Raw genomic sequence first — 27,912 nt, forward strand, 5'->3', positions numbered from 1 at the left:
AAAAGTAAGAAATAAAATAAATACAAATATTCTATTATTATTATTATTATTATTATTATTATTATTATTATTATTATTATACTTTTCCTTGTTTTTGTTTTTACTGGCAGGAATGGGCTTCCATATATTTCTTCTTTAAAGAATAAAGCTCATTATTTTTTTAGCGTACAGTTTTTAAAGTTTTGAGGAAATATAGGATTTCACTAACAAAAAACAAGATAAATCATACATAAACTGATTTTTACGTTTCCCTTAATCAGTGATTGTGAGGCTAACTTCAGCGTCCCTCCCGTCACGTCACGTCACGTCACGTCACGAGCACGGCTCCCCCGCCTCCCCCGCACACGCACGTAGGCACGCACGCGCACACGCACGTCCATCTTGCATGTGACACTCGGCTGAGCAGGTTAGCTGGCAGGCTAACGGTACGTCGCTCCTCTGCGAACCGGCGGCCCTGCGCGGTGTTATGAGCGGACGCGCGGCTCGCTGAGCACCGGCTTGTCTGCATCCGACCCTCGGCTGACCGGAGCCGCCATGGAATGCCGCGTCCTGTCCATTCAGAGCCACGTAGTGCGAGGATACGTGGGCAACAAGAGCGCCTCTTTCCCATTACAGGTAAACGGCAACACGGCTGCACCCATTATCGGACAAACGAAGACGGCGGCACCAATTATCGGACACGACCCTGTCTGACGTGATTTGTTTGCGTTTTCACACAAAATTGATCTTTGGCTTTTTAATATCACTGAACCTACTAATATTAACTGTCACTATTTAGTGAAAGCGGCTTATTTCTCTCATGCAAAGTTGGGGTCAGGTTAAAAATAACAGCTGTAGGAAAGTAAAGCATTGAGGACGTGTTTATATATATGTATTTTAATTGCCAATAGGATTAAAATATATTATATGAAAATATATGCAACCGTGCTTTTGCTTTGGAAAGCCAAATCTAGCAGTGTAGTTAAACCCATATGTCATCCAATGACAGTGACGAGAGATTCATACCAACCTAAATCAGTTCCCTTCATCTCTGAGACATTTATTGACCTTTTGTCCTTTGAATATAATTAATTTAGTCATTTTTCATCAGCACAGCAGGAACATACACACCTGTCATTGAGTGTCCTTTTGACAGGACTCAGAGAGGAAAAACTCAGGGTATTACATTCAAAATCAGTACTGATAAAAACTACAAAGAAATCATCTAATCTGCATTAAACTTGTTTTTCTTCCATAAAAGTGTATATTACATGTCTTAATTAACCATGTAAAACGATTGTCATTGAGGTTTAAATATCTTTTATTTTGAAATTCAAACTGGGATCACATTTTTTCAATTTCAAGTCCATTTTTACACTTTATTACGTTAATATGAACATACAGGTGTGTAATACGAAATACAATATTTGGGGTAGGAAAATGTTTAAGTACCCAAAGACTACGGCTGGTGTTCAAAATTGCGCACACTATACTAGACACTACAAACTCAATGAGTACATACTGTCTACTATATACTATGGTTAGGGTGATGACCGTTCCCATTGACTGAAGTATACTTCCAAGTTTCCCAAGATGCATTTCAGATCTAGATTGACAATAAACCTGAAGCAAACTGAGGCTAAATATCCTCTTGAAAATAATAATAAATGAATAATTTAAAAAAATCTTTAAAACATCATTAAAAAGAAGTCAGTTTTGTCTTTTGTGGTGTAATTACTTGTGACCCACACTATCGATTGGTTAGATAATGTGAATTAGTTTGTTCAATAAATAATAAACTGGTTTCCATGTGTTTCCGAGCAGTTGGAACTAATCGCCGGTAAATAAAGCCCATAAAACTCTGGAAAACAATAACCATAAATAAAAATTTGCTCCCTGGTAAATATAGTAGCTCTGACAACTGGTACAATGATTAACTTGGTGATATTAAAAGGTAAATGGACTTGATTTATATAGCGCTTTATCCCTACACTAAAGTAGTCTCAAAGCGCACCATTCACACACCATTGGGAGCAACTTAGGGTTCAGTGTCTTGCCCAAGGACACTTCGACACATAGTCAGGTACTGAATCAGAAGACGACCCTCTCCCACCGGATCTTTCCGGGTTTTAGTATTAACCGAATATCAACATGTGATCATTGGATTCATGAAGCTCATTTCATGCCGACATTTCGGAGATTTTCGGAGACCTACCATTGTGCTACTGATAGAAATTCCGGTTAACTTCAAAACAAGAGCCCTATTTACAAAAGCATAAAAAAAACTAGTGGAACACAAAGAAGAGTTGCTTTTGTTTTGAAAAATAGATGTTTGATTTTTAGCTCGAGGCTGGTCCCAGGACGATTTTACGTTCCGCTTGCAATGCATCATGGGATGGTTGAGTATGAGTAGTGTGCCCCCCCGTGCTTACTTAAAACATGTCCCGATATAGTATACATCCAGGTATGTCTTGCATACTCAATCTTTCTATATTTGTCTAATGTGAATGCACTACATAGAACATACTATGTTAGTATGACATTTCAAATTCTCACTATTGGGCAGCAATCAAGTCTCGTCTACAGCAACCTGTGGATTCTCGTGAGCGTTACTACTTTTGAGCTTTGCTGTCAGAATTAAAGTGAAATCACCATGTTGGGATGGTTTATTTATCTCCAACACTGCAGTGAAGCTGTGTTTTCTCTGTTGCTGTAACCTGTAAAGGGTTAATAATGAACTACCTGAGCTTTAGCTGTCAGTTGAGGCCTGTACTGTGTATATTAACCTCTTCATATACTATGGAGGTTCAGAGGAAAGTTTTTTTGAAGGTTTCATAACGTGCCACATACAGTATTTGCCTGTGAAGGAGCTTAATGTGTAACTCACGGTTTTGTTCTAATAGGTGAAATATCTCACCATCACATGACTGATGATGACTGACCAGTTTGAGTTTTCATGGACTGGTATGGTACTGGTAGACTGGCTGCTTTGGTTCTGCTATGATGTCGTGACTAGTTCATAGTTACGTCTTAGAAAAATTGGTGATTATTCATATGAATTGCTTTGCTTGAGGCTTTTTTGTATGTTAAAACATGGGTCTACGCTATAGCAAGGGTGGGCCACTTTTGTCACAGCGAGGGCCACAAAAATGTGACTGTTTGATCCAAGGGCCAGCATTTAGAACGAAGACCTATCTGAGCATTATTAAAAAAATATATAGTTTTTGATAGTCTTCTCTAATTTTGTATGTTTTTGTTATTTTATGTCATTTGGTATATTTTTAAGGTCATTTTTGTGTCATTTATGCGTATATTAGGTGTCGTTTCATATATTTCATACATTTTTTTGTAGTTGTCTTGTGTGTTTTTGGAGTAAATTTTGTATCTTTTAGCTGGTTTGTGCATTTTTCTTTCATTTTGTGTGTTTTTGGAGTAATTTAGTGCATTTTCTTCAGGAGTAGCACTAAATTAGACCAAGGGCCGTGTGGCCCCCAAGCTACCAGTTGTCCATGTCTGGTCTATAGAGGGTAGGCAAAGTTTCTGTTACTATTGTGTATTTTTGCTGTAATTTGCTAATTTTTCGGTTAGTTTTGTCTATTTGTTGTCACCTTGTGTGTTTTTTGGAGTAAATTTGTGTATTTGTGTGGTGTTTTTGTGTATTTCAGCACTCTTTTTGCTTATTTTTTGTTGTCATTTTGTGTTTTTTTGTAGTAATTTTGTGCATTTATTTTGGGAGCAACACAATAAAAGACAGAGAGCTGCATGTGGCCGCGGGGCCGCCAGTTGCCGGTGTAACTGTCCGACTGTGTTTTCCACACTCGGACTAATGCGTGTTCTTTTGTATCTTTAATGGCTTCTTCCTTGTCTCGTTCTGTCCTTGTTCGACTGTAATTTGTTGTTAAACTGTTGCTTCGTCTCTTCAGCGGTTCAACACGTGTCCGGTAATGACTCTGCTGAGACGACACATTATTACTACCTTCGTTAACAGTGGCTATAAAATCCTTTAGCTTAAAGGCAGAGTTGACAGAATGCAGAGCGCGGAGTCTGCAGGACTGTTTGGGTTTATTATATGAAAGGACACCAGGGTTATTGGTGATTTACCATCACGATGCTGGATGTTGATAGTGGAATGTGATCATTTTAAATGCCTTGTTGGTAATTTGAGGCAGGTTGTAGTTTTATTTAATGGGTAGATAAAATAAATGACTATACAAACCAAAGATCTTCATCCTAGAGTTTATATTTAGCTCACTGGGTGTGTTTAGTGAATGTCCTAATGGCTGCTGGGCTTTGGTGCACAACGCTGAGGTTTAATAGACAACTTATACGCCCGGTTAAGTTCTCTTTGGACCAGGATAATGATGATGAAGGCAGTGCATTAGATTTGACTAACATTAGCCATGACATGGTAAAAAAAAGACCTTCAATGAGCTCCTATAGCCATGTTTGAACTCTGTGAACATCATCACTAACTTCTGTTGTGTTGACCACCAGCTGTGAGAACATGCATGTGGTTTAAGGACATTTTGTTCCTACAGCTGGATGACTTGTATTTTAAATTAGGGATTTTTAATTTATGGCTCAGAGCCCAAATTTGGGTCACATACATTTCCAATGGGCTGTGAGAATTCTATTTTTTGATGATCAGTTTACATAATCTGGTACTTATTTTACTTTGACACCTCAAAAGCGTATTGCATTCACTTGGGAAAAAAAAGATGTAGTTTTTTTGAATGATTAATTTTTTTAGTTTGTCGAGCTATTTTTTGGGCAAATTATATTTTCTGTTTTTTGAGCTAATTTTTTCCCCAGACTATTTTCTAGAGGGCATTTAAAAACAGGTGCATTTATTTCTTTATTGAAAGCAAACATGATCAGCTTGTTTAACATGATAAAAAAAACTAGGGCTGCACGATTATGGCCAAAATGATAATTACAACTATTTTTGATAAAAATTGCAATCATGATTATAATCAATTATTTATGATATTAGTGGAAAATCTGTTTTTAATACACTACTTTTAAACAAACAATAGTTGTACAGTTTACAGTGCAAAATTGAGCTTTAAAATAGAATTATATTTTTTTAAAAATTAACACAAGAATCTAAAATGTACCAAAGGCTAACTGACTAAATACATTATTACAGAGTGCATAGCCCGTATTTTAAATCAAAATATTGCTGATGATCAGGTTTATTTAACTTTATTTAACTTTACTTTAAATTGTGATTGTGATTAATTGTGCAGCCCTACTTTCAACTTGGTTTAAGACACTGGGAGGTATAGTTCTATCTTTAATCCATATTATTGATGGCATTACAGTTAGTCTATCGACTTTACGCAGCCACCTCAGGACTTTGCGGTTGTTCAGAAGGAAAACCCATTCAGATCTGCAGGACATGGCGGCGTTTCTCTAGGTTCAGTTGGACAGATATGACATGTTCATGGATATAAGCATGATATGAGAACTGCTGAAAATACCCAGATTGGGTAGAGAGTCCTCTGTAGGACGGATGTTCTTGTGGGATTTCCAAGTATCTTGACAATTCAGAAAAAAAATGGGGGAAACCAAGCAGAAAAATACTTTGCCAGAAAAACTGAAAAACAATGGTCAGAAAAACAGAAAAATTACTAAGAAAAAAATGACTATGAAAAACAGGGAAAAAAAATTGCCTGAAAAACTGAAAAAAAAGATCAAAAAACAAACAAAATCCATAAATTATTCAGAAACACTTTTTTTTGTTTTTTAACATGAATGACACACTGTTCAGTATCAGAACTTTCTGCCTTCCTAAACGATAAATAGTTTATTTTATTTTGTGGATTAAATCTTGCATCGTCTTTCTTCAAATACCTTTCTTGAAATCTTCAACAATTCCATGATTTGGGTTACAAACACTGTTTGTAATTAATTACACTGAGTTTAACTCCAACAGTTGGAGGGAAATGTCTGACACTCGTGTTCACCGTCCAGAACACCCAGCATGACTCAGCATGTGTGGGGATGTCATGATGATGATGATGATGATGATGTCAGAGCGCTGGTATCCCTCTGGCTCTGATTGGGTGTCACAGGATTTCCTGATGAAGTCACCAAAGATGGACAGAGTCTGCGTCCGAATTGTCCCTCCTATCTCCTTTCCTATCCACTGTTCCTTCACCCCCGAAAGTGTTTAAGTGGCGTCCATGATAAAGAGAGTCCAAGTTCTCTTTACGCTCAGAAAAAGAGGCTCAGTGCTTCCATTTTAACCTTCTTTAGCCTAGGAGACACTGATGCATCCTTTACCAAAGGAGACGAGATAATGCTGACCCACAATTCCTTGCGGCGACAACATTTAAAGGGACACGCACACCCGAACACTGACAAATAACAGAGATCATGTAAGTTCAATGCAATAATATGCCTTGAACAACCTTAAATAAATAATCTAAAACCCATATTTTATTATATGTAAGACATATGATTATAACTGACATAAAACAGACTCTGGTTCGAGAAAAAGGAATCAGAGACTTTTTTTTGCCACATTATATATTATTCAACACAATTCATATTTCTGAGTGGAAGGTGAGCGTGAGCAACCATTCTCAGTGTGACTTCTTTTAGTTTCACTTTTGTTCCTCATAGCCTGGTAACCTCTTTTCCTTTGATTTACATTCATTTTTGAGATTATATCAACGGAAAGTGTTATAAATGTGCTTTTAGTCCATTTTCGGAAATTTGTAGTTTTTTCACCTCGACACACGTCACTGACCTTCGCGGCCGTGAGATTATAACGTCACCTAGTGGAAGTGCGTCTGATTGTCAAAGCAAACGTGATGGCCATTTCCTAACTCCTCTCCTAACACCTTTCCTTAACCCCATGATGTCATCCGCGGGGTTAAAGAACAGTGGCTAGGAAAGGAGATAAGAGGGACTATTCGGACACAGTCAGGGTCCCTGTGGACACTGGACGTATATTTAGAGTTTGTCAAACTAAATTTGTTTTGTGTTGATGCTTTGAGGTAAAATAAACTGTAAACTGTGTGAATTGATGGCGTAATGTCTCATATGGGTCCTTATTAAAAATAATAGTCACTCATTATGTTCTGTCATCCAGTTCTTAAAAACACTGTGGCATTAAAAACTTCCCACTTGTCCAGTGGTTCCCAAACTGGGGTACGTGTACCCCCTAGGGGTACTTGAACACCACAGAAACATTTGTCAGTTTAGTTTGTAACATTATAGATTTTCTTTTATATGCACAGACTTTTTTCTCATCCATCAATAATAATTTGTGGCACAATTCTTTAAAATACACCAAAAAATGAAGTTCAAATTCTAAAACAAACAAAACATCAGAAATGAATCTGTAGTGAATTTCAATGGCAAATGTATGATACAAAAGGTTCAGCAAGGCAAAGTTTCTCAAAAATGCTTTACACTCCGCCCCCTTTTCAAATGCGTAACCCAGCACTGGCCGATGATAGGTTATCTGTCACATGACCAAAACTCTGCTGCAGCTCAGCCAATCAGACAATACCACACAGAGAAAGAGCCAAAAGTGGTGCAACGTGTTGATTTTCTGTAGCTAGTTGTTAATAAAAGCTCGTTTTTCTGGTAAAACTTTGTTGAAATAGTAAATTTTGTGAGGAGGGCTGGGGGTTATGGATCTATTGTATATCATTCTTAAGCATGAGACCAATCTAAACGTTCAGTTTGATTGCATAAGGAACTGCAACGGCAGCAGTTGTTTTTTTTTAAAACAGTATCAATTATTTTATTACATTTCACATATTCATGTTGTAACGTACCATACTAGCTCAAATATGAATAGATGCTGGGAATAACATATGGAACGAAATTATCCACTGAACTAAAATACAGATAATAATCCGTTAGAGCACGTGTCAAACTCATGGCCCTTTGGAGCATCCAATTCGGCCTGCGGGAGAAAGTAAAAAAAAAAACAAATAAAACATGAATCATTTTATAAATGAAACAACAATATTTTCAGGTGTTTACAATTTTCCCGGTGTCACGGTCTGAGGTTACCTCCGTACTGAGATTATAACCCCAACATAATCCACTAAAATAAAACACATGTTCGTTCACTTTGAAAACAAAATAAACAAAAATTAATTAATTTTTTTTAGCAAAAATTAATTTTTCGGTAGTGCGCATATATACGCATATACAATCTCAGTACGATGTGAACTCAGATCATGACACCGGTGCTTATATCAAATGATTGCAGTCATTTCTAATGTTAAACGAGTGAAAAAAACTCAAAATTCTTACAAAATCCTTTAATTTTCCTCAAATTATTATGTGATATTTCCCTTAATTTAATAGAAATTGATCACAAAATCTAGGAAATTTATAGTGAAGATCCTGTTGGGAATGATATGTCACTTATTGCTTTACATATTTTATATTTTATGTATTTGTAGAAGTGTAAATTAGGGCACAATAATGTTGAAATTACTAGTTTTACCACATAAAATCTGTGGCCTACTTGAGATCAAACTACTCCATATTTGGCCCCTGAACTAAAATGAGTTTGACACCCCTGCATTACAGCATGGTTAGTTAGCATGTAGTAATGCCATTATTGTTTAGTATTTTACTTTGCCATACATTAATAAAAGGATGTACATGAACCAAAATCCACACCAATGAAATGCTAAATTGAAAAAAAATCATAGTTTTCAACCAGTTGCACAATATTTTTTCCAACCTTTACATTTTTTTAATAGGATATCAGTATCACTTAAAGGCACCCTTTAATTTGTGTTGCTGCACTACATGATATCTACTGATAAGTCGAGTGTGGAACAGCAATTTAATACGCTGATGTTAGTATTTAAATACATGTTGCATGAATGATAATTTGAGGGCTGACATCTCAGAAGTATGCGCAGAAAGACGCTGCCAGGAAAGTGACGACGTAGTAAACAAACATGGAGCGTGTGTTGACAGACAGGCGCTCGTAGGGGAAACGTGTCCTAGGAGGCTTTGAAATGGTCTTGTTTGAGTATTTGCCAAAAAAATGCGGTTAGTGTTGTTCCTACAAAAAGGGGGTAATGTTTGCCATTTGTTCTTCGTATTTGTCTGTTTTATTCCCTTCATATCGAAGCTCAAGGGGAGGATTTCTACTTGTTTCATGGAGCGAGAGAAGGGGTCTTCAGTCTTTGGTTTTGCTGGTGGAAAGGACTAAGCACTGATAACCTGGTGCATTTTTTACTTGAGGATGTTTTCCAATTTAGTGGAGCAGATGAGCCAAACAGTTGTTAGTTTGACTATTTGCATACTTGTTGATGGAAGAGTACATTTTCAGAGTGCTAGCAACCTGAAATTCAATATGGCGGCCATACAACGCTTACATTTCTGTATAAGCAGCCACAAAGCAGTTGGTTTTTCTTAATCAAAACATTCCTGAGATAAATTTTGAGAACATTTACAACTTTTCAGGAATCGAAAAGTGTTAACCTTAACCCTTTAACACCTGCAATATTAACATCTCCTATGACACTTTAGATTTCTAATATTTGGCAGTTTTTTGTTTTTTTTACAATTAATTACATATTTTACCAGTGTAACACAAAAACTAAAGAGATTTATTGAGATTTAGTAGGAAGAAAACAATGAAAGCTCACATGAATAACAGATCTTTCAACAAATACATAAAATTTAGAATGTATAAAACTATATTTACAATTCAGAAAAAGCCAAAGCGATTTTTTCGCGGGCTTCCTACAAAGAAGGGAACATAATTACTAAGTAATTCTTTCCAAAAACATTTCTGAAATGATTTTTGATAGCAATTCCAGCTTACAGGAATCAAACATGGTGGCCATTTTCTATCATTCAATGCTGAAGATGAAAACTCCCAATGCATATTGGTAATAAGGAAAAATGTAGTTAGAATTCAATTTAACTTTTGTCCTTCTGTACCTAAATGTTACTGCATGTTTGAATAGAGGTTTAGCCTTTCAGGAATCCAACATGGCTGCCATTTTCCAAGATGGTCACCAAATCAATGTCAGTTACATGGTAGTGCTGCATTTTAAAGTGTTTATTTACTTATTGCACTTTAATATGATTTTTCTGGAGATATTTGAAAAGTGCAGCTGCAGAGTGCAGTATTGTTTCCACCTTCCTCTAGAGTCATTTTTCAGTCCACATTTGGACAATTCTTGACATCATTTAGAAAACACAATTCTAAAGCTGTGGTCCACTTCTGACCATCCCCACCCAGGACACTGAAGACACACATCTCCAAATGTGACCAGCTTGATCGGCCGTTTTGACGTGTTTCCTTCAGTGTATTTTGACATGAAATAATTGAGTCATAAGAACTCTGATTCTGTGGCAGAATATGGCAGCCATGTTTGAATTTATGTTGGCTAGCTCTTTTAAAGAAATAGTGATCATACCAAATGTAATACTTTGATCGATTCTGGCCAAAAACTGCTTTTCCACAAGTTGCTGTTTCACCGTTCAAAGAGGGGCGGAGACCAAATGGACCAACCCCACCAGTCAGACTGAGCCAATCATTGACGTTCCTCTGAACGCAGGTTCTTGTTTCCAACATTCACAATCAGTTAAAAAACAACATAGGATAGGATCATAGGAATGATTGACTGCTTTACCACCCACGTACAGCTGGGCAATATATTGAGATTCAAGATGTATCGAGTTATCTATTTTAGCTAAATAGAAAAAGACAATATTTCATGTGTTAATTTTATACAATTGCAGTACAAATAACATCATACAGGTATTTAATATTATTCTTACAGTACAGTCAAACAGTGTCCTCCTTTAGATTTTTTTCCATATTTCTGATAAATATATTTTATAGCTTATTTTGTATTAAAACAGTCATTTTAGGAGTTCCTGCTTTTACTTCTCAGAACTGCATGAAAAGAACAGTTAGATGGGTTTCTAAATGCGTCCTAAACTAGACCTTCCCCTAAACAAACCACACTAAGGGACAGCACATGAGAGATTTCTGTAAAGGAGAAAAAAAAGGTACACGTGCCAAAAGTGACGCATGTTGTGCAGCTGTTGATAAATTCATCAGCAAATTTAACGCAGAATTATCTTTCTCGTAAGACTTTATTGAGTTAAAAATATTTTTAGAGATTTATATCGTATATCCCCATTTTGCGAAAAAACATCAAGCTATGAGTTTTGGCCCATTACACCCATTTCTACACCCACGTTGGAGGAAATGGAGTCATTTAAATTACAATTGGATAAATGAGTTTGAACCATTGGGTTCTGAGTTGCATCCTTATCTTAACTTTTTACATTTTATGTTGCCGTTTCATTCTCTCAGCTCTGACGCCTTTGCGTTTGCTCCGTTCGTTTGTAGAGAGACGTTAAGAGGTTTGATGTTTTTTAACAGCCTAAAAGGCAGATCCTTCCCTGGAGGGTTAGTCAGCGGAGTCTAAAAATAGAGAATAGAGCGAGTGAATGTCACACTTACATTTGTTAGGTGGACCCTGACATGTCTCTGAATGAACAGCAGCAGTGCCTTTTCTCCTCCAGGCTCAGGAATTTGTACACAGTTGTCAGTGTTGTGTTCGTTGATTGGATTTCAGCCCAAATTTTGTATGAAAGCTGAGTCAGCATTTAGGGGGGTGGTGGGGGAACTGTATCTTTTGTTGAAACAAAGTATGAAAATGTTTCCGAGTGTCTTCTTTTTCTAATTCTCTATTTTTATTGAATTACTTGAAGCATCAACTTAGAGGAACTACAAACACAAATCTTTTTTCATCTTTTCAGCTATTTTTTAGAGTTTTAAATGAGAGGGCCTATGATAGACTGATGACAGTCCTTGGTTTACTAATTTCTGCAATTACAGAAAATGGACTGAAATTGGGGAATTCATTCCCTAAAACGAAAATCGCGATATGACAAGGAATAAACCCTTTCCTATACATTTTTGGAAGAACTTCCCCTCCTTTTTTATTATATATTCCCCAATGAAACCGCTGGTTGTATAGAGTGTTTGGATAAGATATACAACCTGTCAAATTATAGCTGGGTATCATTGCCAATTTCCTGAATCGATTCGATTTTGATTAATAAGGTTTTGAATCAATCACGATTTGATTTCGATTCAGTATTGATGTTTCAAATTTCACTTGAAACGACTTAAGTTGGAGCAGCTTGCCCAGCGGAGCTTCGTCTGCCATGTTTGCACTGAATTTAATGCACTCTGGCGTTGAGCAGGCGCAGTAGTCGACTTTGCTAACTACAGTGCGAGACTACTGGGGTTAGAATAAAAAAGAAAATCGATTTCAGAACCTATAAATCGATTTTGGAAAATTCCAATGAAATCGATTCAAGATTGATTAAATCAATTTTTCTACTCAGCTCTATGTCAAATCTTGATTCAGATTTAGCATTGCGTGAAGAGTGCTGTTTCGTTCATCACTTCTGAAGCCTAGAAAAATACAATTATTTTAATCCCGACAAAAAGATGTTTAATGCATTTTTGGGAAGTTTTGTCGGCCAGTAATGAAATCAAATTAAGGGAATTGGGAACAATTTAAAATAGAAAATCAAAGTCTTTACCTAAAATACCATCATCAGCAAGCTCTGATGTGTTTCAAAATCTTATTGGGATTTTTGCAGCTTCAGCACCAAGTACTCTCCATGTCCTTTGTCTCATGACTATAACAACCTTTCCCCCCAAAACTGTTAGTGACGATTTCTGCTTCAAAAAATGAGCCACGAAACAAGTTTCTACTGAATCATCTGCACCAAGCAGGCCTCTCATGGGGCCTTGATGTTGATATTTGGGTTAAACCTCAAGTCCCACTGCTTCAGAACCCAGAAATTATTGGATTTTTTTAATTTCAGTTTCAGTGGGTTTGGCAGTTAGATCTTGTGGTTGAAACTTTGTTGTGGCTTTAAAGGAACCTTTTTCTGTTTTGCCTAAAATCTTCTAGATATATATTAATATATATATATATATATATATATATATATATATATATATATATATATAGAAAATGCCTTTTCATGCCACTTGTTCATCTCATTTTCTTTTAAAGATGGGCTTTATGTAATCTATGATTCTCCATCATTAGGTGTTGCAAAGCATTATTGGAGGTGCAGTGGTACAGAGGCTTCTATCTTTGCCCATTGAGTTTGTTTTGTTTACGTTGGTAACCAGGAGAACATATGAACAAAATGTGACAGATTCTGGAGGAAAGAGGAGATTCTTGAAGATTTTGTCGATTCACGCTGTCCCTCTAAAGTTTGCTGACATTTGTTTATATTTAACTCAGTTCACCTGTAACTCTTTCTTGTCTGTGACTCTGTTTTTAGGTTTTAGGGTTTGAGGTGGACTCCATCAACTCCGTCCAGTTCTCCAACCACACGGGTAAGCCTGAGGAGCTTGGGGGGTGTTTGTGTGTGTGTGTGTGTGTCTATGACTCAGTGCTGGTGTCGTGATGAACTGTAAACAAATATGCTTCCTCTCAAGGCAGCAGCGGTGCATATGCTGACACCTACACAGACACAATCTGGGTTTCTCTTTTTAAAAATTTGGCTGATATGACAAAACTGTAAATGACTGCATTTCCTGAGATAACACACAACATTAACTATAAATATGCTCTCGTTTTATGCTTGTTTGAGCTCATTTTCACTAAGAGTGATGCTTGGACAAATGACACCATTCGGATACTTTAAAGGAACATAATGGAGAAAAAGTCCTTCTTTTTCTAGGTGTAGCCATTTACTGATGGGATTCTGATATCTGGCTAATCAAAAGTCTGAGAAAAATCTCAGTATGAAAAAAGAAAACCCGATTGCATCAAACGGCAAACTGGTTACGGCTCTCTCCAGGATTTGAATACTAACCTTTTTTTTTTAAATGCTTATATTTAAAATATTCAATAACATTTAGTTTTGATATTTTTTTTTATTAAAGGGGACATATTATGCAATATTTCACCAATCGCCATTTGTTCTAAGAACCCCAAAAACATATTATTTGAGGTCTATTTTCCCAAACTCGCCTGTTTTCCAGAGTTTTAGCCTCTGAAAAGTCACTTGATCACAAAAGCGATTTTATTTTTGCTATCCACACACTGTTATTATTGTTTTCAACCAAAAAACTGCACATTACAGTAAAACACTGTAATTGAGTCCGTCTCAGCGCTTAGGGTCTCACAGTAGCAGCATCGGCCATTCAAACTGTCACGGCAAATTTGCGGTTGACCTCATTTGGAGACATGATTTATTGCTCTGGTTGAATGATGGAGTCCAGTCGAAGCATTGATGATTTTATGAAAAAGATTTATTATAAAATTAAATAAAAAAGGAGTACAAAGATGGACAAAAATGAGTGACCGTCCGGTCGGACGTCCGACGATAGAGTGGCACAGTTCTAACTCATCACGGATATTCCCCCTCAGTCCCCCTCCCTCCTCCCCCCGGGAGATAAAGAGGACAGAGAGGAGGAGATGAGGGAAGAGAGTGAAAAGAGACATTTTCTTCTTCGGTCAAAACAACCAGTTCTCTGGTATATGCTGATTGTCATGGGTGCTATGTGTGTGTGTGTAGGCATGTATGTGTGTGTGCACAGAGGGTGCCTCTGTGTCTGACCTTGGTGATTCATGTGTTTTTGGAAGATGACCTGACCTAGAGCTAGAAGCAAAGTTGAAGACATGAAGAGCACACAATGGAAAGTTACAACCTAAGGCTTAAAGAATAAGGTGTATGAGTAAATATATTAATAAACATAACTAATAATGTTTGCCATAACAAAACTCTCACCGGAGTGTTAAGCTGCTGAGTCACTTTATCCTTCTCCTCTGCTCTTCTAACTACAGGAATAGTGCATTTAAGGTGATAAGAATTTTTTTTATCCAACCGCTACGTCGCATTGTGTCAGACATGTCAGATCAGCGATAAGAAGCGATATAACAGGTTCACCAGTGCGGCGAACCACAAGAGCTGAGTACACCTCCACGTGAACAAACAGTGCTTACACTATAGTGTACATTCACTGTGGAGGTGCGGCACCGGCATCAGGAAAGTTCTGTATTTAGTTTTACCGGCATCCATCACTCTTTCGCTAGTGAGAAAAACAATGTTGGACTTTTGCAAAAGCTTTCATCAGGTTGGGGGTGGAGTCTATGGGTGGAGTTATCAGCGTAGGGGAGGGTATTTTCTGTCCTGATTTCATTTGTGGCCTCACAAATGTGTAAAATTTGAAATGGAGCATTTTTCTCTGTGTTGTAAGACTTAAAGACCACAAACAAATGGCTGGATGATCGAATGTTGGTAGTGGGATGCAGTGCAGATGCTATTGATGGAAGGTGTTTGACTTTTGCCTAGAAAACACATAATTTCATGGCTGTTTTGATGTCGTTCTGGAGGCTGAATCCGTGCTCTGCTGCATCACTGGAGACTGGAATTATAAGCTAAACAGTGATAATAATTTCCTTTTTTTAAATAGTGATGTGCTTTACATGAACAAAAAGTGCAACGGACAACAGCTTAAAATCAATAAACAGGAACGTTATTTATGAACAGGAACGTAGAGGAGAAAAAGGCACCAGGCGTAACACTGTAGTGCAGGGGTCACCAACACGGTGCTCGTGGTAGCCATCATGAACCATGTGAGGGGCCCTCAGGAGCTCTCGTCACCAATGAGCCCCATCTAAAATCTGATTTACTTTCCAAGATTCAAACTCACAAAGATAAATACATATGACAGATGTAGTTATTACTTAATAAAGTTAAATACTGCTGCACGTGATAACATTTTGTATTAAACTAACCATTTTTAAATGTTTATTTTCATGGAAACATTGTGACAAATGTTTTTAAATGCTGCAGGATTTGGTGTATGAGTTGTGATATGCTATATATAATATTATAATATAAATAATATATATATTTTTTAAAACGTAAGTTGGATTTTTCAAATTTTATATGATTTACAATAAGTTAAAAGTTGTTTGTTAGTAGCTAGTAAAATAGCAACATAGGATTTTTCTATGAATAGTGGAAAATGAAACAATTGCATAAATTAGGAGAAATAGTGTTGCATGTTGAAACTTAAAAATGTGACCTTTTTAAGTGCCTGCTAGCCTTCCTTGTTATCTTACTCTCTAATTAAAGTGAAATTGTGAAAATGTAGTATTTAAGAAGCACTTTTCAAACTGTTAGCCCTTCAGATTATACGGTACCTATAAAGTAGCTCACAGTTTCAGTAACCTTGGTGACCCCTGGTGTAGAGACTAACCTTTACACTTGTCTAACTCTAAACGTGTGTAATCATATTTCAATGATGTCCAAAGCCTCCCTGCAGCTCTCCACGTCATTCCTCAGTGTCACATTTACTCTGATTATTGCACTGGGCTCTGATTGTCATCTAATGAATGAAAAATCTGCCCTATCTCTTTGGCATGTCTCGCATTGACGGGCGCTTTCAGCTCGTGTTATTAACACTGAGCTGAGCTCCAAGAAAGAAGCGGCTGTGCGATGTTTAAAAAAAAAAAAACAACACAACACAACGGTCCAGCTGGCACTTGTTGTTACTTCAGAGGAGATACTCGGAAATCCTGTTGGAATGAGAATTAAAAAAAGGAAATGACTGTGATGGAAATCCCTTTGTGGCTTGTAGGATTTGTAATCTGCTTATTTTGTTGGAGATGCGTCACAGTTTTTTAGTGTTTGTGGAAAGTTCATTGATGATGGTTTTAGCTGTAAAACAAAAGGCCAGGAATGGACACAGAACCTTAACTTATAACTCACAATTATGATTCTGGCTTAAAGTCACTAGTGCAATAAGTTTATTAACAGCCAGCAGCACGGTATCAATATGTTGCACCACTTTTGGCTTTTCCTTACATAAAAAAGACAGCATGTGTGAGTGAGTTGAGGCTTTAAGCCTTTAAAATGAGTCTAGTCTAATAATCTGAATTTATTATTTGTACACATGAATCCACCCTCACTTTAAATTTTGTTGGTTCTCTAGTTTTTCATTTGAACCTATGAACACAAGTCATCATTATGCACTCCATATAATTACATTGGGTTTATAATGAGCCTGAAAAGGTCAGTGAGAGCTGACTGAGTAAGGATGTAGCTTTTCAAACTCTGTTATTGGGTTTTTAATCCATCACATGTAGGGATACACCAAAATGAAAATTCTTGGCCGAAACCAAAATCGAGAAAACCAAGGCTGAAAACTGAAACATCGAAATAAATTGTTATGCAAAAATATTAGTACCATTGCAGTTATGGCTCTGAATATGTACTAACCTCACTAAAATTAAAACTTTGTATATCGTGATGAAGATCAGAGGATCTCTGTGAAACGGGCGCTGACATGAAACCAGATTCATGCTGCTGATGCGCAGCTGTGCGTTATGTTGCCATGTAGGGGTCTGTGTTAACGGAGGGCTACACGTAACAACGATGTCATCATGACACGGAAACAAAACAATTACATCCCCCGTCTCAAACTCATCCGAGTTCGCGGACAAGTTGGCCTTCTTCCAAACAGGTGTGCAAGCTGACCACGGTGTTTGCTCGCGTTTTTACAACACCTTGTTTTAGTTAGCTTGCTTCGGTGAAAGCTCTTTCCGGCAAAAACCGAAAATGCACTTTTGGGACATTTTCAGTTAGAAATCTTTGGTATTTTGGTACATCACTAGTCACATGTGCTGTAGCCTCCACTGTCGTTAGCTCTCACCTGCTCTCCTGTTGGGAATCAGAGGAAACTCTCAGTATCGAACACTTCAAGTGTACAGGTTGGTTGTTTCAAAATGTTAAGAGTAAGTAGGATTAATGAGGTTTAGGGCATGATATGGATTACAAGTCTTAATCAAACCAGTATAAAACCATTTACGTTTAAAATAATTGGGCAGGTGTAGTGAACCAGGATGGATACAGTCATGGACAAACGTATTTGTATCATTGCAATTTTTCAAGAATATTCACAATTTCTCCCAGAAATAGTTGCAATTACAAATGTTTTTGGTATACAGTACACATGTTTACTAGGGATGTAACAATTCACTCAACTCCCGATACGATTCGATTCACGATACTGGGTTCACGATATGATTCGATTCACGATACTGGGTTCACGATACGATTCTCTCAAGATTTATTTTACAAAATGGGACTGTAGACAAAATACTGTACTATTTTCCGTTTATTTTTCATTATCAAAAGAATCCGTTTATAAACTATTCAAAACAATGCAATTTAACTAAAACTAAATCTTGAATGAAATAAATAAAGGAATAATACAAATGAAAATGAAGCCTATTAATTTAAATTCTGGTTCTATAATAAACAATGCAAAACTGCATAATAGTTCTTTTTCTTTTAAAAGTTCAACTGAAAATGTATTTTGTGCCTTAACAATTGGACTTAAAAAAAAAAAAAAAAAAAAAAACCGTGATTGCACTGATTTACGTCATTTGTTTGGACCAGCAGAGGGCGCTAGTAACACAATGGTCGGTTGGCATGCAGATATCTTGCAGTGAAGAAGAGAAGCTATGCTAGCAGACAGAGCTAATAGAAGAACGTGACTTTTACAAATATTCAAGTAATATTACAGATATTCTTTCGGTGTTTAAGGGGTAATAAGTCATTTATTAACATATTTAAGAGTAGAAGGCGGTCAGAAAGAAAGTTTTAGCAGACTCCGCCCGCCGCCTACACTTGTGGAGGCGCCTCTGCTGGTTAAAAAAAGTACTGCGATTCAATTTTTAGAAAATCGATATCAACCGTGATACCTATGAATCGATTTTTAACTGCCATAAGATTAATCGTTAATGTTTAATCCCTAATGTTTACACATGGATACAACACAAAAGTTGAACCAACTTTTATACATTGTAACTGACTTCAGGTGTGAGTTCTATATTGCTAGCACCTGTTACTTGCCACAGGTGAGATAAAACGAGCATCACATGCTTGAAATAAAATAGTTTATCCACAGTTTTAAAAGGGTGCCAACAATTTTGTCCCATCCTTTTGTTTTAATCTTGTGTAAAATTATGTACACTTTGGCTTTTTTTCAATGCACGTAAAGAAAATAAAAACGTGTATACCAAAAACATTTGTTATTGCAACAATGTCTAAGAGAAATTGTGTATTTTCTCGGAAAAATTTCAGGGGTGCCAATACTTTTTTCCATGACTGTATGTGAGTATCAGTATTAGTTTAAAAAGATGATACTAATGTGAGGAAGGGGAAGTGTCTTCATCAGTCAAAAGCTAAACGTGAGGTGTGACGTTAGCGTGAAGATTGTGTTGAGTGCTGGTGCAATCCTGTCTTTTGTATTGGTAAATTGATCCCCCGCAGCGTGGCGTGTTATTTTCTGTGACATGAGAAAGATGTTGAAGAGGGATGGAGAAGGTGAATGAACGGAGGGAGACACGGAGGAATCATTGAGAAGTGCTGATGAAGACGAGCGAGCGGCGGCACGACGCAGCAGTAAACACCAGCAGGCGTTCCCAGCAGTTGCGACAGCAGTGTGTGATGACGACACAGGCGGCTCTTATCTCACGCCTGCCTTCATCCTCATACACACACACGCCTCGATGCAGCGCTCCCTTCCCTTTCTGAGCGCCTTTGGCTTTTTCCCGGCTTGTTACCTAGCAACCAGAACCCCCCGCCACGTGACATGACTGTGACTCACCTGAAGCTGCGACATCATCAGCCTGCAGCAAACACGTCACAGGCCCATTGTGCTTTTTGTGCGGCCGTGACACACACACACACAAACATGCATGCACATAAAAACACAATGAAAATGATACAAAATTGCAATGAAGCGTGTTGGGAGTGTCTTTATCAATGTCATCCTGTCCCTGGATGACCGAAAAGGTGCCTCTGAACTACACACAGACCTGCTGCTGTTTGTGTGTGTTTATGTGTATGTGTTTATGTATGAGCTTATTTATTCTGATACATACTAAAGCAGTTTTTCCCCTTACATTTTTCACTATTTAAGAAAAGCAAAACCATATTTAATATTGATTTATAACGCAGACTCCTTGCTTGTTTGGATCTGTCGTGTCAAAACTGATGGATTTGTATTTATGTATTTGTCCTCATGAGTGGACACTGACACCAACATCACAGGCTTGCCGATTAACACCGTTTGCAGACGATCTGTGATTAAATAACACGTCCATCACTGGAAACAACAGGTTAATCAAAGGAGATAAAGTTGCACAGTGTTGCAAAGGGGCAAGAACATTTTAATACATTTTCACGGAAGCTTCAACTCAAAGGAATTTGGAAAATATTCAAAAATATAAACTTTGCAGGGGAATTATTTATTGGAATTAACTGGAACTTGTGAGTAATTTTGACTCGCTTTATCATATGTATCTAAACAAAATTATGAGCATCCATTCAAAATAATACAATAAAAAATAAACAACATTTCAACTAGGGTTGCATAATTCCAGGATTTTTCAAACTTGGAAAGATTTTCATGGGGATTCATGGGAAAATAAAACATTCAAGGTTGGCCATCAACAGGGATATTAAATATCATTTAAAATATCAGCATCAGTTTATTGAAAAGTTAGAATAGAATAGAACTTTATTGATCCCCAAAGGGGAAATTCACACGTTGCAGGAACACAATAGAATAGCAGACAGAAAGGACAAAAATAAATAGTGCAAAATGTACGACTGTATGACAGACATAAATTAGAAGAAATAAAATTTAAAAAAAACAACAGCACAAACACAACAAATGTGCAAATGACAAATGAAAAGTTAGTCCCAGTTTTCCGTTAATTCCAATAAATAATTCCCATGAAAAGTTTATATTTTTGAATATTCCCAAAATTCCAAGCTTCAGTTCCTGTGGAAATTTACTGGACATTTTTCACCCTACTTGAACATAAGGTAGTCTTTTTGTTTAGCGCATACATTGCTCATTCTTTGCTGTAACTGTGATGTTGAGGCCTTTTAACCTTTGTTATTATAAGTGCAGCTGATTCAGCAGATTTTCTCTATGGAATGTCAAGATGAAGTAGTAGTAACATGACGCCTACCTCACTCTGTCATCATGTCTAACACGCAGCTATTTCAGAGATTGATTAGGTGTGATGGAGGCATCAAAGCGACCAATCGATCCATTGACGCATCCTCTTTGTCTCGCTGCAGGTTACTCTCATTGGAAAGGCCAAGTGCTGACAGCAGATGAGCTCCACGTTCTCTATGAGGGAATCAAACTGAACAACGTGCACCACTACGACTACGTTCTAACAGGTGACTTTCTCACGTTTCCTTTGATTTCATGCTACAATAAAACGTGTTGTCTAAGGACTTGTGAGTCCTGCTGCAGCTTGTTTTAAATCTTCATCTTCGCTGCTGCCGGGTTTGTTTGCTTTAAAGGTGCAGTCCGTAACTTTTAGATCCCTCCCTCCCCGCTGCTCTCTTGCCCAGCCTCCAAAGTCCCTCCCTCAGAGCAGCTAACAAGCTAACCCGACAGCAACATCACAGTAATATAACATGCACTGTTAAAAGCATATTACTGCAGTGCTTCTCTCTCTCAATGTGCACACACCAATCTATCAGCAGCAGCATAACAACACTGTGTCACTCACAGCAGCCCACACAGAGGCTGCAGTGATAGCAGTGCACACACAAACAACACATGCACTACAGAGTTCTCGTGTAACAATTACAAATCAAACGTAATGTAATTCAAGCAGCAGTAATTACCTTTCAAGCAGAAAAGTCGCCACTTCCATCTTTGATTCCTCCAGACCATACACTGTAAAAAAGATGGCGCTCCAGGCACTACCGTGCTATGAGCATTGCTGTGTTTTGGCCGCGGCAGAAAGGGGCGGGGGCTGTGAGCAACAGCTGTCAGACAGTCCATCAAACACAATCCTGGCTCTGATTGGTTCAGTGCATTCTGGCAATCTGCAGAAGGCAGCAGGAGCAGCAGCCGGGACTCAATGAGCCTGTTTTTTTCACACAAACTACTAGTTTCATGTAAGGCTGTCCTTACATAGTGACAGCTTTAGCAAATATGACAAAAAGTCACTTTTATAGGAGTTACAGACTGCACCTTTAACACTGGTGTGGATGTTTTCAGGGTACACCAGGGACACGTCCTTCTTGGAGATGGTGGTGGACATCGTTCAGGAGCTGAAGAGAGCGAACCCCAACCTGGTGTACGGTAAGAACTGAGTCCTCACTGAGTACTTTAGTCATACATACACTGAGCTGATTTTGTATATTTGTTTCTTGTGTTTTAGCACACGCAATACCTTTAGTGTGTTATGAAGAACAGGATGATAATGTTAATCTGAACCTGTGTCTGCTCTGCTCTAAATGTCAATTAATTTATATTACAGATTAATGAGTCAGTCCACATCAACATCTCTCATATCAGTATTGTGCACATATTGATTGTGTGTAGTTGGAGTTATGAACAGGACCTTTCATGAAGGGCCATAATCAGGGTTATTGAATCAGTTTGCATCCATTCAAAACGTTCCATCACTTGTTCAAATCACAATCAAATTTTTTTCAAACTTTCTAATTTGCTGTAGGCCTATACTGAAAGTCTGACTACGTTATAGCTAATCACTGTAGCTTGACAGATAAACTAACCAAATCGAAATAAATTGGATATCTTGTAGGCTACACTGCATGATTCAAATACAGTATTATTTGATACACTTTTAAAGTTACATTACATTTTGGGCCTGAAATCCAAAATGAATCCAGCCTTCTGATGGGATCAGTTTAATCCAGATTTTTTGGCTCAACGTGATCCCACTCCGACTAAAAAGTTCTGAAAAACCCAAACTAAAGGATTGATCCGGATCAAAACCAAGATTGGATTATGTGATCTAATCTGATATACCGAGCTAATTACGCTTGAAAAACCTGGCCCATATGCAGGCGTGAAGCAGTAACAGTAACAGGGACAGGCGTGTGTGGATTTTTTTAGAAACTCGCAGGAATAACTACGTTTTTAGCACCATGTGAAAGAAGCCTACAGTCTAATAAAGTTGTTAAAACTCTTCTGATACAAATAGAAAATACATTAAAGTAGTAAAATAAACACGCTTGGTTCTTAAATACAGCTTTAACAAAAAGAAAATCCTTATTTCACATGTAAAGAGTTCAATCTCTTACACACCGTGTGCTCTTCTTTTCAGTGTGTGACCCTGTCCTCGGAGACCATGGATCAATGGTGAGATCTAGCATGATCACATGATCACACCTGCCTTTTGTCCCTGTGTTGCTGCTGCTGCTGTTTTTTTAGCGCGTGTACGTACTACGTACCGTATGTGTTCAAAGGCTTGTTTATGATGATGCATGGATTATTGTAATCGGACTGAGCCACACATTCACTGTGACTCACTTTCTCTGTGTGTGCGCGCGTGTGTGCTCATAATTTCAAAGCGTGAAAAGAAGAGATTAGAGAGAACATGATTTGATTGGACATGTTTATTGATGTCATGTTCAGTTCATTTATAGCCGTGTGCGTTTATGCGGCTGTTTTTGTTTTTTCTCTAACCTATCTGTGTCTCTGCAGTACGTTCCCCAGAATCTGTATCCGGTTTATAAGAACAAAGTGGTTCCTGTCGCTGACATCATCACTCCAAACCAGTTTGAGGCAGAGTAAGTCTTGATGTGACTTTTTGTTGTTGTCGTGTGAACGCAAAGTCCAAACTCTCCTGTTAAAACTATGGAAATATTCATAATGTGAGCTCGTGCATTTAAACATCTACTTTTTTTTTATAGTTTTTTTTTTTTACATTTCACAGAGAAACACAATGTGTAAGAACATACATTTTCAAAACACTCCATCCCGTCACTTGAGGAAAAGGAATAAAACATATGCATACCTAAAATGACATTAAATAAATCCAACAGGAAGCATGTCATTTTGAAATTAGCTGGCCAAATTTGGCACTTTTTCTCAATTTTTAGAGTACAATAGAGTTTTCATATTTTGTATAATTCTAGTAACAAGTAGCGAAAATTGAATGTATAAATCAATTACAGAAGTATAGAAAATTACACTTGATATGCCTTTAAAAAATACTTATCCCCAAAAAAAGCTAACGCCTTCTACTATTTTTTCAAAAATATTTTTCACTTTCTTTTAATTTGGAGACTTGACCACTTTAGTCCTCCTGCCTAATATTGTGTAGTTCCGTGAAAGCGGCAAAACACACCTCCTTCACAGTAGCATTGTTGTCTTGGATCAGCCCCATTCAAATGTTCCTTCTCGGAATCACTATAATCTTTCAGTCTCCTTTTCCTGGACGTCTGGTCACTCTCTTTCTTGCTCCTGACTCACAGAGCATGTAAATGTATTATTATTCTAATTTTTGTTTTAGCAAGAGAAACACTTTGAGATTAATAATCCTTTTCACAAGTGTGTTCTGATTAAAATAATTAAATAACACATGAAACAAAGTCACAAATACATAAAAAGGCAATAAAACAGTTGAATATAAGATTATTAAAAAAAAAAGGTAAAAGTAACAAGTTATCCAAAGAAGATAAATGAGCTAAAACAACATCATAATGATTTTATGAAAAGTAGAATTCATGAATAAAGAGCAGAACATCAGCTTCTCCATCGGTTGTATTTTAGAGAATAACATTGTTCTGTAAAAATCTTTCTAAATAAAGAAATTTGCACATTTTGTTTTCATTATTGATGATATACAAAACAAGACACACTGCAATCAGTCTGCATCAAAATTAATGATCCCAAAGAAGTTCAAAAACAGATTTTAGTAATAGTAGTTTAGTTTGTAATGTATCCTTTTACTATCTGCTCCATTATGGCTCCTTCAGTTTACAAAGTAAAACAATACGTTTATTTTTCCTCTGTCTTCACACTGTACTGTTAAGAAAAGACATTTTTTTTTCCACCTTCCTCAGTCGCTGTCCGAGTGTCACTGTCAGTATAATCACAGATTACACAATCCCCCTCACGCTGTTACCGAATCTATCTTTAAAACACGCCGCGGTTTATCTTTTACACTCAATTTAATACCTTGAACAGGAAATGTCAGTGTGGATCCCACACTTTAAATAAAATGTGCACAGGTGCAGCTTTTTTCATTCCTCAGACTCAAATCTATTATTAAAGTTTATCCAATGTCTGTTTTTTTCTGCTGCAGAAGTTACACAAGTCAACAAAACAATAGATTTACCTTTTTTTTCCCTAAATGTCTGTTTTGTATATTTTGATGCATTTTTCATTGACTTGTATTTCAGATTATTAACCGGGAAAACTATCAGCACAGAGAAAGACGCTGTTGAGGTAAAACTTTTATTTCCTCTCCTCTGTGTGTTTTTTTTCTCGTTTATGCTCCTTTTATTCCTCCCTTCCTGTTTGTCATTAAGGTGATGGATCTCCTGCACGCCATGGGCCCAGACACCGTGGTCATCACCTCCTCTGATCTTCCTCCCAGACTGGGAGACCGCTTCCTGGTGTCGTTGGGCAGCCAGCGTCACGGTGGGTCATGTAGATGTATCTGTGCAGAAAGCTTTGGTTTCCTGCAGTCCACAATGTTCTAACGTGTCTAACGTCTTCAAACCGCTGCTTCAGTTCGTCCAGACGGCAGCAGGACGACGCAGAGAGTGAGGATAGAAGTCCCCAAAGTGGACGCCGTCTTCGTAGGAACCGGAGACCTGTTTGCTGCTATGCTGCTAGCGTGGACACATCACTACCCCAATGACCTAAAAGTAAACACACACACACACAGAGTTCTGCATTACATATAACACAAATATTCCCAGAGGATGGAAAACATTCTGAAGTTTCTTTATTAAAAAGGCAATAGAAAGGTTGGAGAAATATGATTCATCGCAGTTTTTATCTTTACAGTTAAACAGCTACTTATCAAATGTGGGTTAGAGGCTTTTTTAGTTCAACTTTGACAGGAACAAATCTATTTTTTATCTGTTTACAAACTCATTCAGGAATACAATTTGTTTTGTTTGTTTGATATAATTTTGTCTCAAACATTGTTGGGAATAAAAAAAAATCACTTTTTAGTGAATCCGTCAAATGCTCACCTAATTTATTGTACATTTAAAGACAGCTTTAAGAGGCAATATTTTATAAACGGAAGAGTTCACACAGGCAATATTGAAGCCCAAAAAGGTGTTTAAAGGTATAATTTAGCCTAAATAAAACCTAAATGCCAACTAGTGATTTAAGGATACAGTATATCCTAAATTGGCTAAAAATCAATGCAAATAACAGGGGATTAAAATTAATACACCACAGTATGTGCTTCGATACTCTACTTAAACAATGCACCGACATACACACACCTTAAGAAAAATATGTGAATCCTAAACCAGGAACATAAGCAAACTTTTGTTGCATTTTTTTTAATATATTTTTAAGAATATATACATTTTTGTACAACTTTGCATGGTAATAAATGAAGAAATGTGAAGAGTTTAAACAGTTTTTAAGAATGTTAAAAAAGTTAAAAAAAAATTCTTGACAATTTAAATAAAAGAATAATAATCTGTATTTTGCCTAATTTCTATTGAAAGGAGCTGAGTGCATCAATACATCCCAATCTTTTTTTTTTTTTTTTTTAAATCAAGATTTGAATCGAATCATTGGTTGAGTGTATCCTTCCACCCTTAATACCAACTATAATAATTCTTGCTCCTCACATGAAACCAAGGAGGTAATGTTTTCACTAGCATTTGTCCTTTCGTCTGTCTGTTTCTGTGGATGTTTGTTAGCTGGGTATATCAAAAAGTTCTCAACCGATTTAAATGAAACCGTGAAATTGATACAATGTCCAGAGAAAGTTTTGAGCCATTCTGTGGCTGGTTCTACAGCACCACCTGCTGGTGAATTTGCATCTCTAAACTCAGTGAAGGTTTGCATTCTCTGAGAGTTCTTCGACATTGACACCTGTTGACTCCGACCACACCTGAATCAGGCTCACCACTCGTCTCAGTTCAATGTAAAAATGACATTTTAAGCTAAAAAGCAGATTGTTAAAGCTGCTTGTTGTCCCACTGTGTGACACAGACACACTAACATCAATCTGTCCCTCTGCTTCCTCTCAGACTGCCTGTGAGAAGACTTTTTCAGTGATGCACCACGTTATCCAGAGGACCATATCTTATGCTCACGGTAAGAAAAAGTGGTTCAGAGTCAAACTGAACGGCCACAAGTGAGAACATGAAACTGTGATGTTGGAAACATGGAACAGCATCGAGGAATGTTTCCAGCATGATTGAATCATTGTATCCCACAAAAGGGAATTTATTTAATCACACATACACAGGCATCATATTTCTGCTGTTAACTCGCTCAGTCTGCACTGATATTAACGTGTCTCTCTCTTTGTCCGTCCTTGCCCGTCGTCCCCTCTCAGACTTAGCAGGTCCAGGTCGGAGGCCCAGTCCGCCTCAGCTGGAGCTGCGAATGGTTCAAAGTAAAGCCGACATAGAAGACCCTGCTATAGTTACCGAGGCCACCGTCATATCATAACATTCCCGGCCTATAAGACTCATGCTAACACCCCTCCCCCGCCCCGCCCGGCCATCTCTCAGATCATGTATCTCGGTGAAATCTGTCATTGCTGTGAACCTCGACTTCAACATCCAGAAAACCCAGAAACATCGTAGTATTGTAAACCTTTTAGTCCGTTAGCTTTTCTACGTCCTCAGTGTCCAGACCCGCTGAACTAATCCTCAACCTGTGATTTTCAAATCCTTTTCCCCACGTCAGGAAAGCAGCGCCATGGATCCACACTGTTTTAAAAATAGGTTGGTCAAACTGTGACTGCACAGATCATTAATATTATTATTACTGGAGAAATAGGCGACTTTTATCACAGTGACTATCTGATCCGAGGGCCACAATATAAACAGTTATAAACAGTCTTGTCAGCATTTAGAATA

At 37.4% G+C, this 27,912-nt stretch overlaps 1 protein-coding gene across 1 annotated transcript; it reads left to right on the plus strand.

Annotated features, from left to right (window-relative positions):
• The first annotated feature begins 361 nt into the window (after positions 1–361).
• Positions 362–27,895, plus strand: pdxkb (pyridoxal (pyridoxine, vitamin B6) kinase b). The gene is made up of 11 exons (XM_028468804.1): positions 362–615; positions 13,312–13,366; positions 21,148–21,252; positions 22,088–22,171; positions 23,163–23,197; positions 23,543–23,628; positions 25,246–25,291; positions 25,375–25,486; positions 25,580–25,716; positions 27,073–27,139; positions 27,384–27,895. Exons 1-11 carry the CDS (start codon positions 535–537, stop codon positions 27,497–27,499), a joined length of 924 nt encoding a protein of 307 aa, XP_028324605.1. The 5' UTR covers positions 362–534; the 3' UTR covers positions 27,500–27,895.
• The last annotated feature ends 17 nt before the right edge of the window (positions 27,896–27,912 follow it).

This window comes from Gouania willdenowi, chromosome 15 (genome assembly GCF_900634775.1).
Source record: "Gouania willdenowi chromosome 15, fGouWil2.1, whole genome shotgun sequence".
Classification (NCBI taxonomy): Eukaryota; Metazoa; Chordata; class Actinopteri; order Blenniiformes; family Gobiesocidae; genus Gouania; species Gouania willdenowi.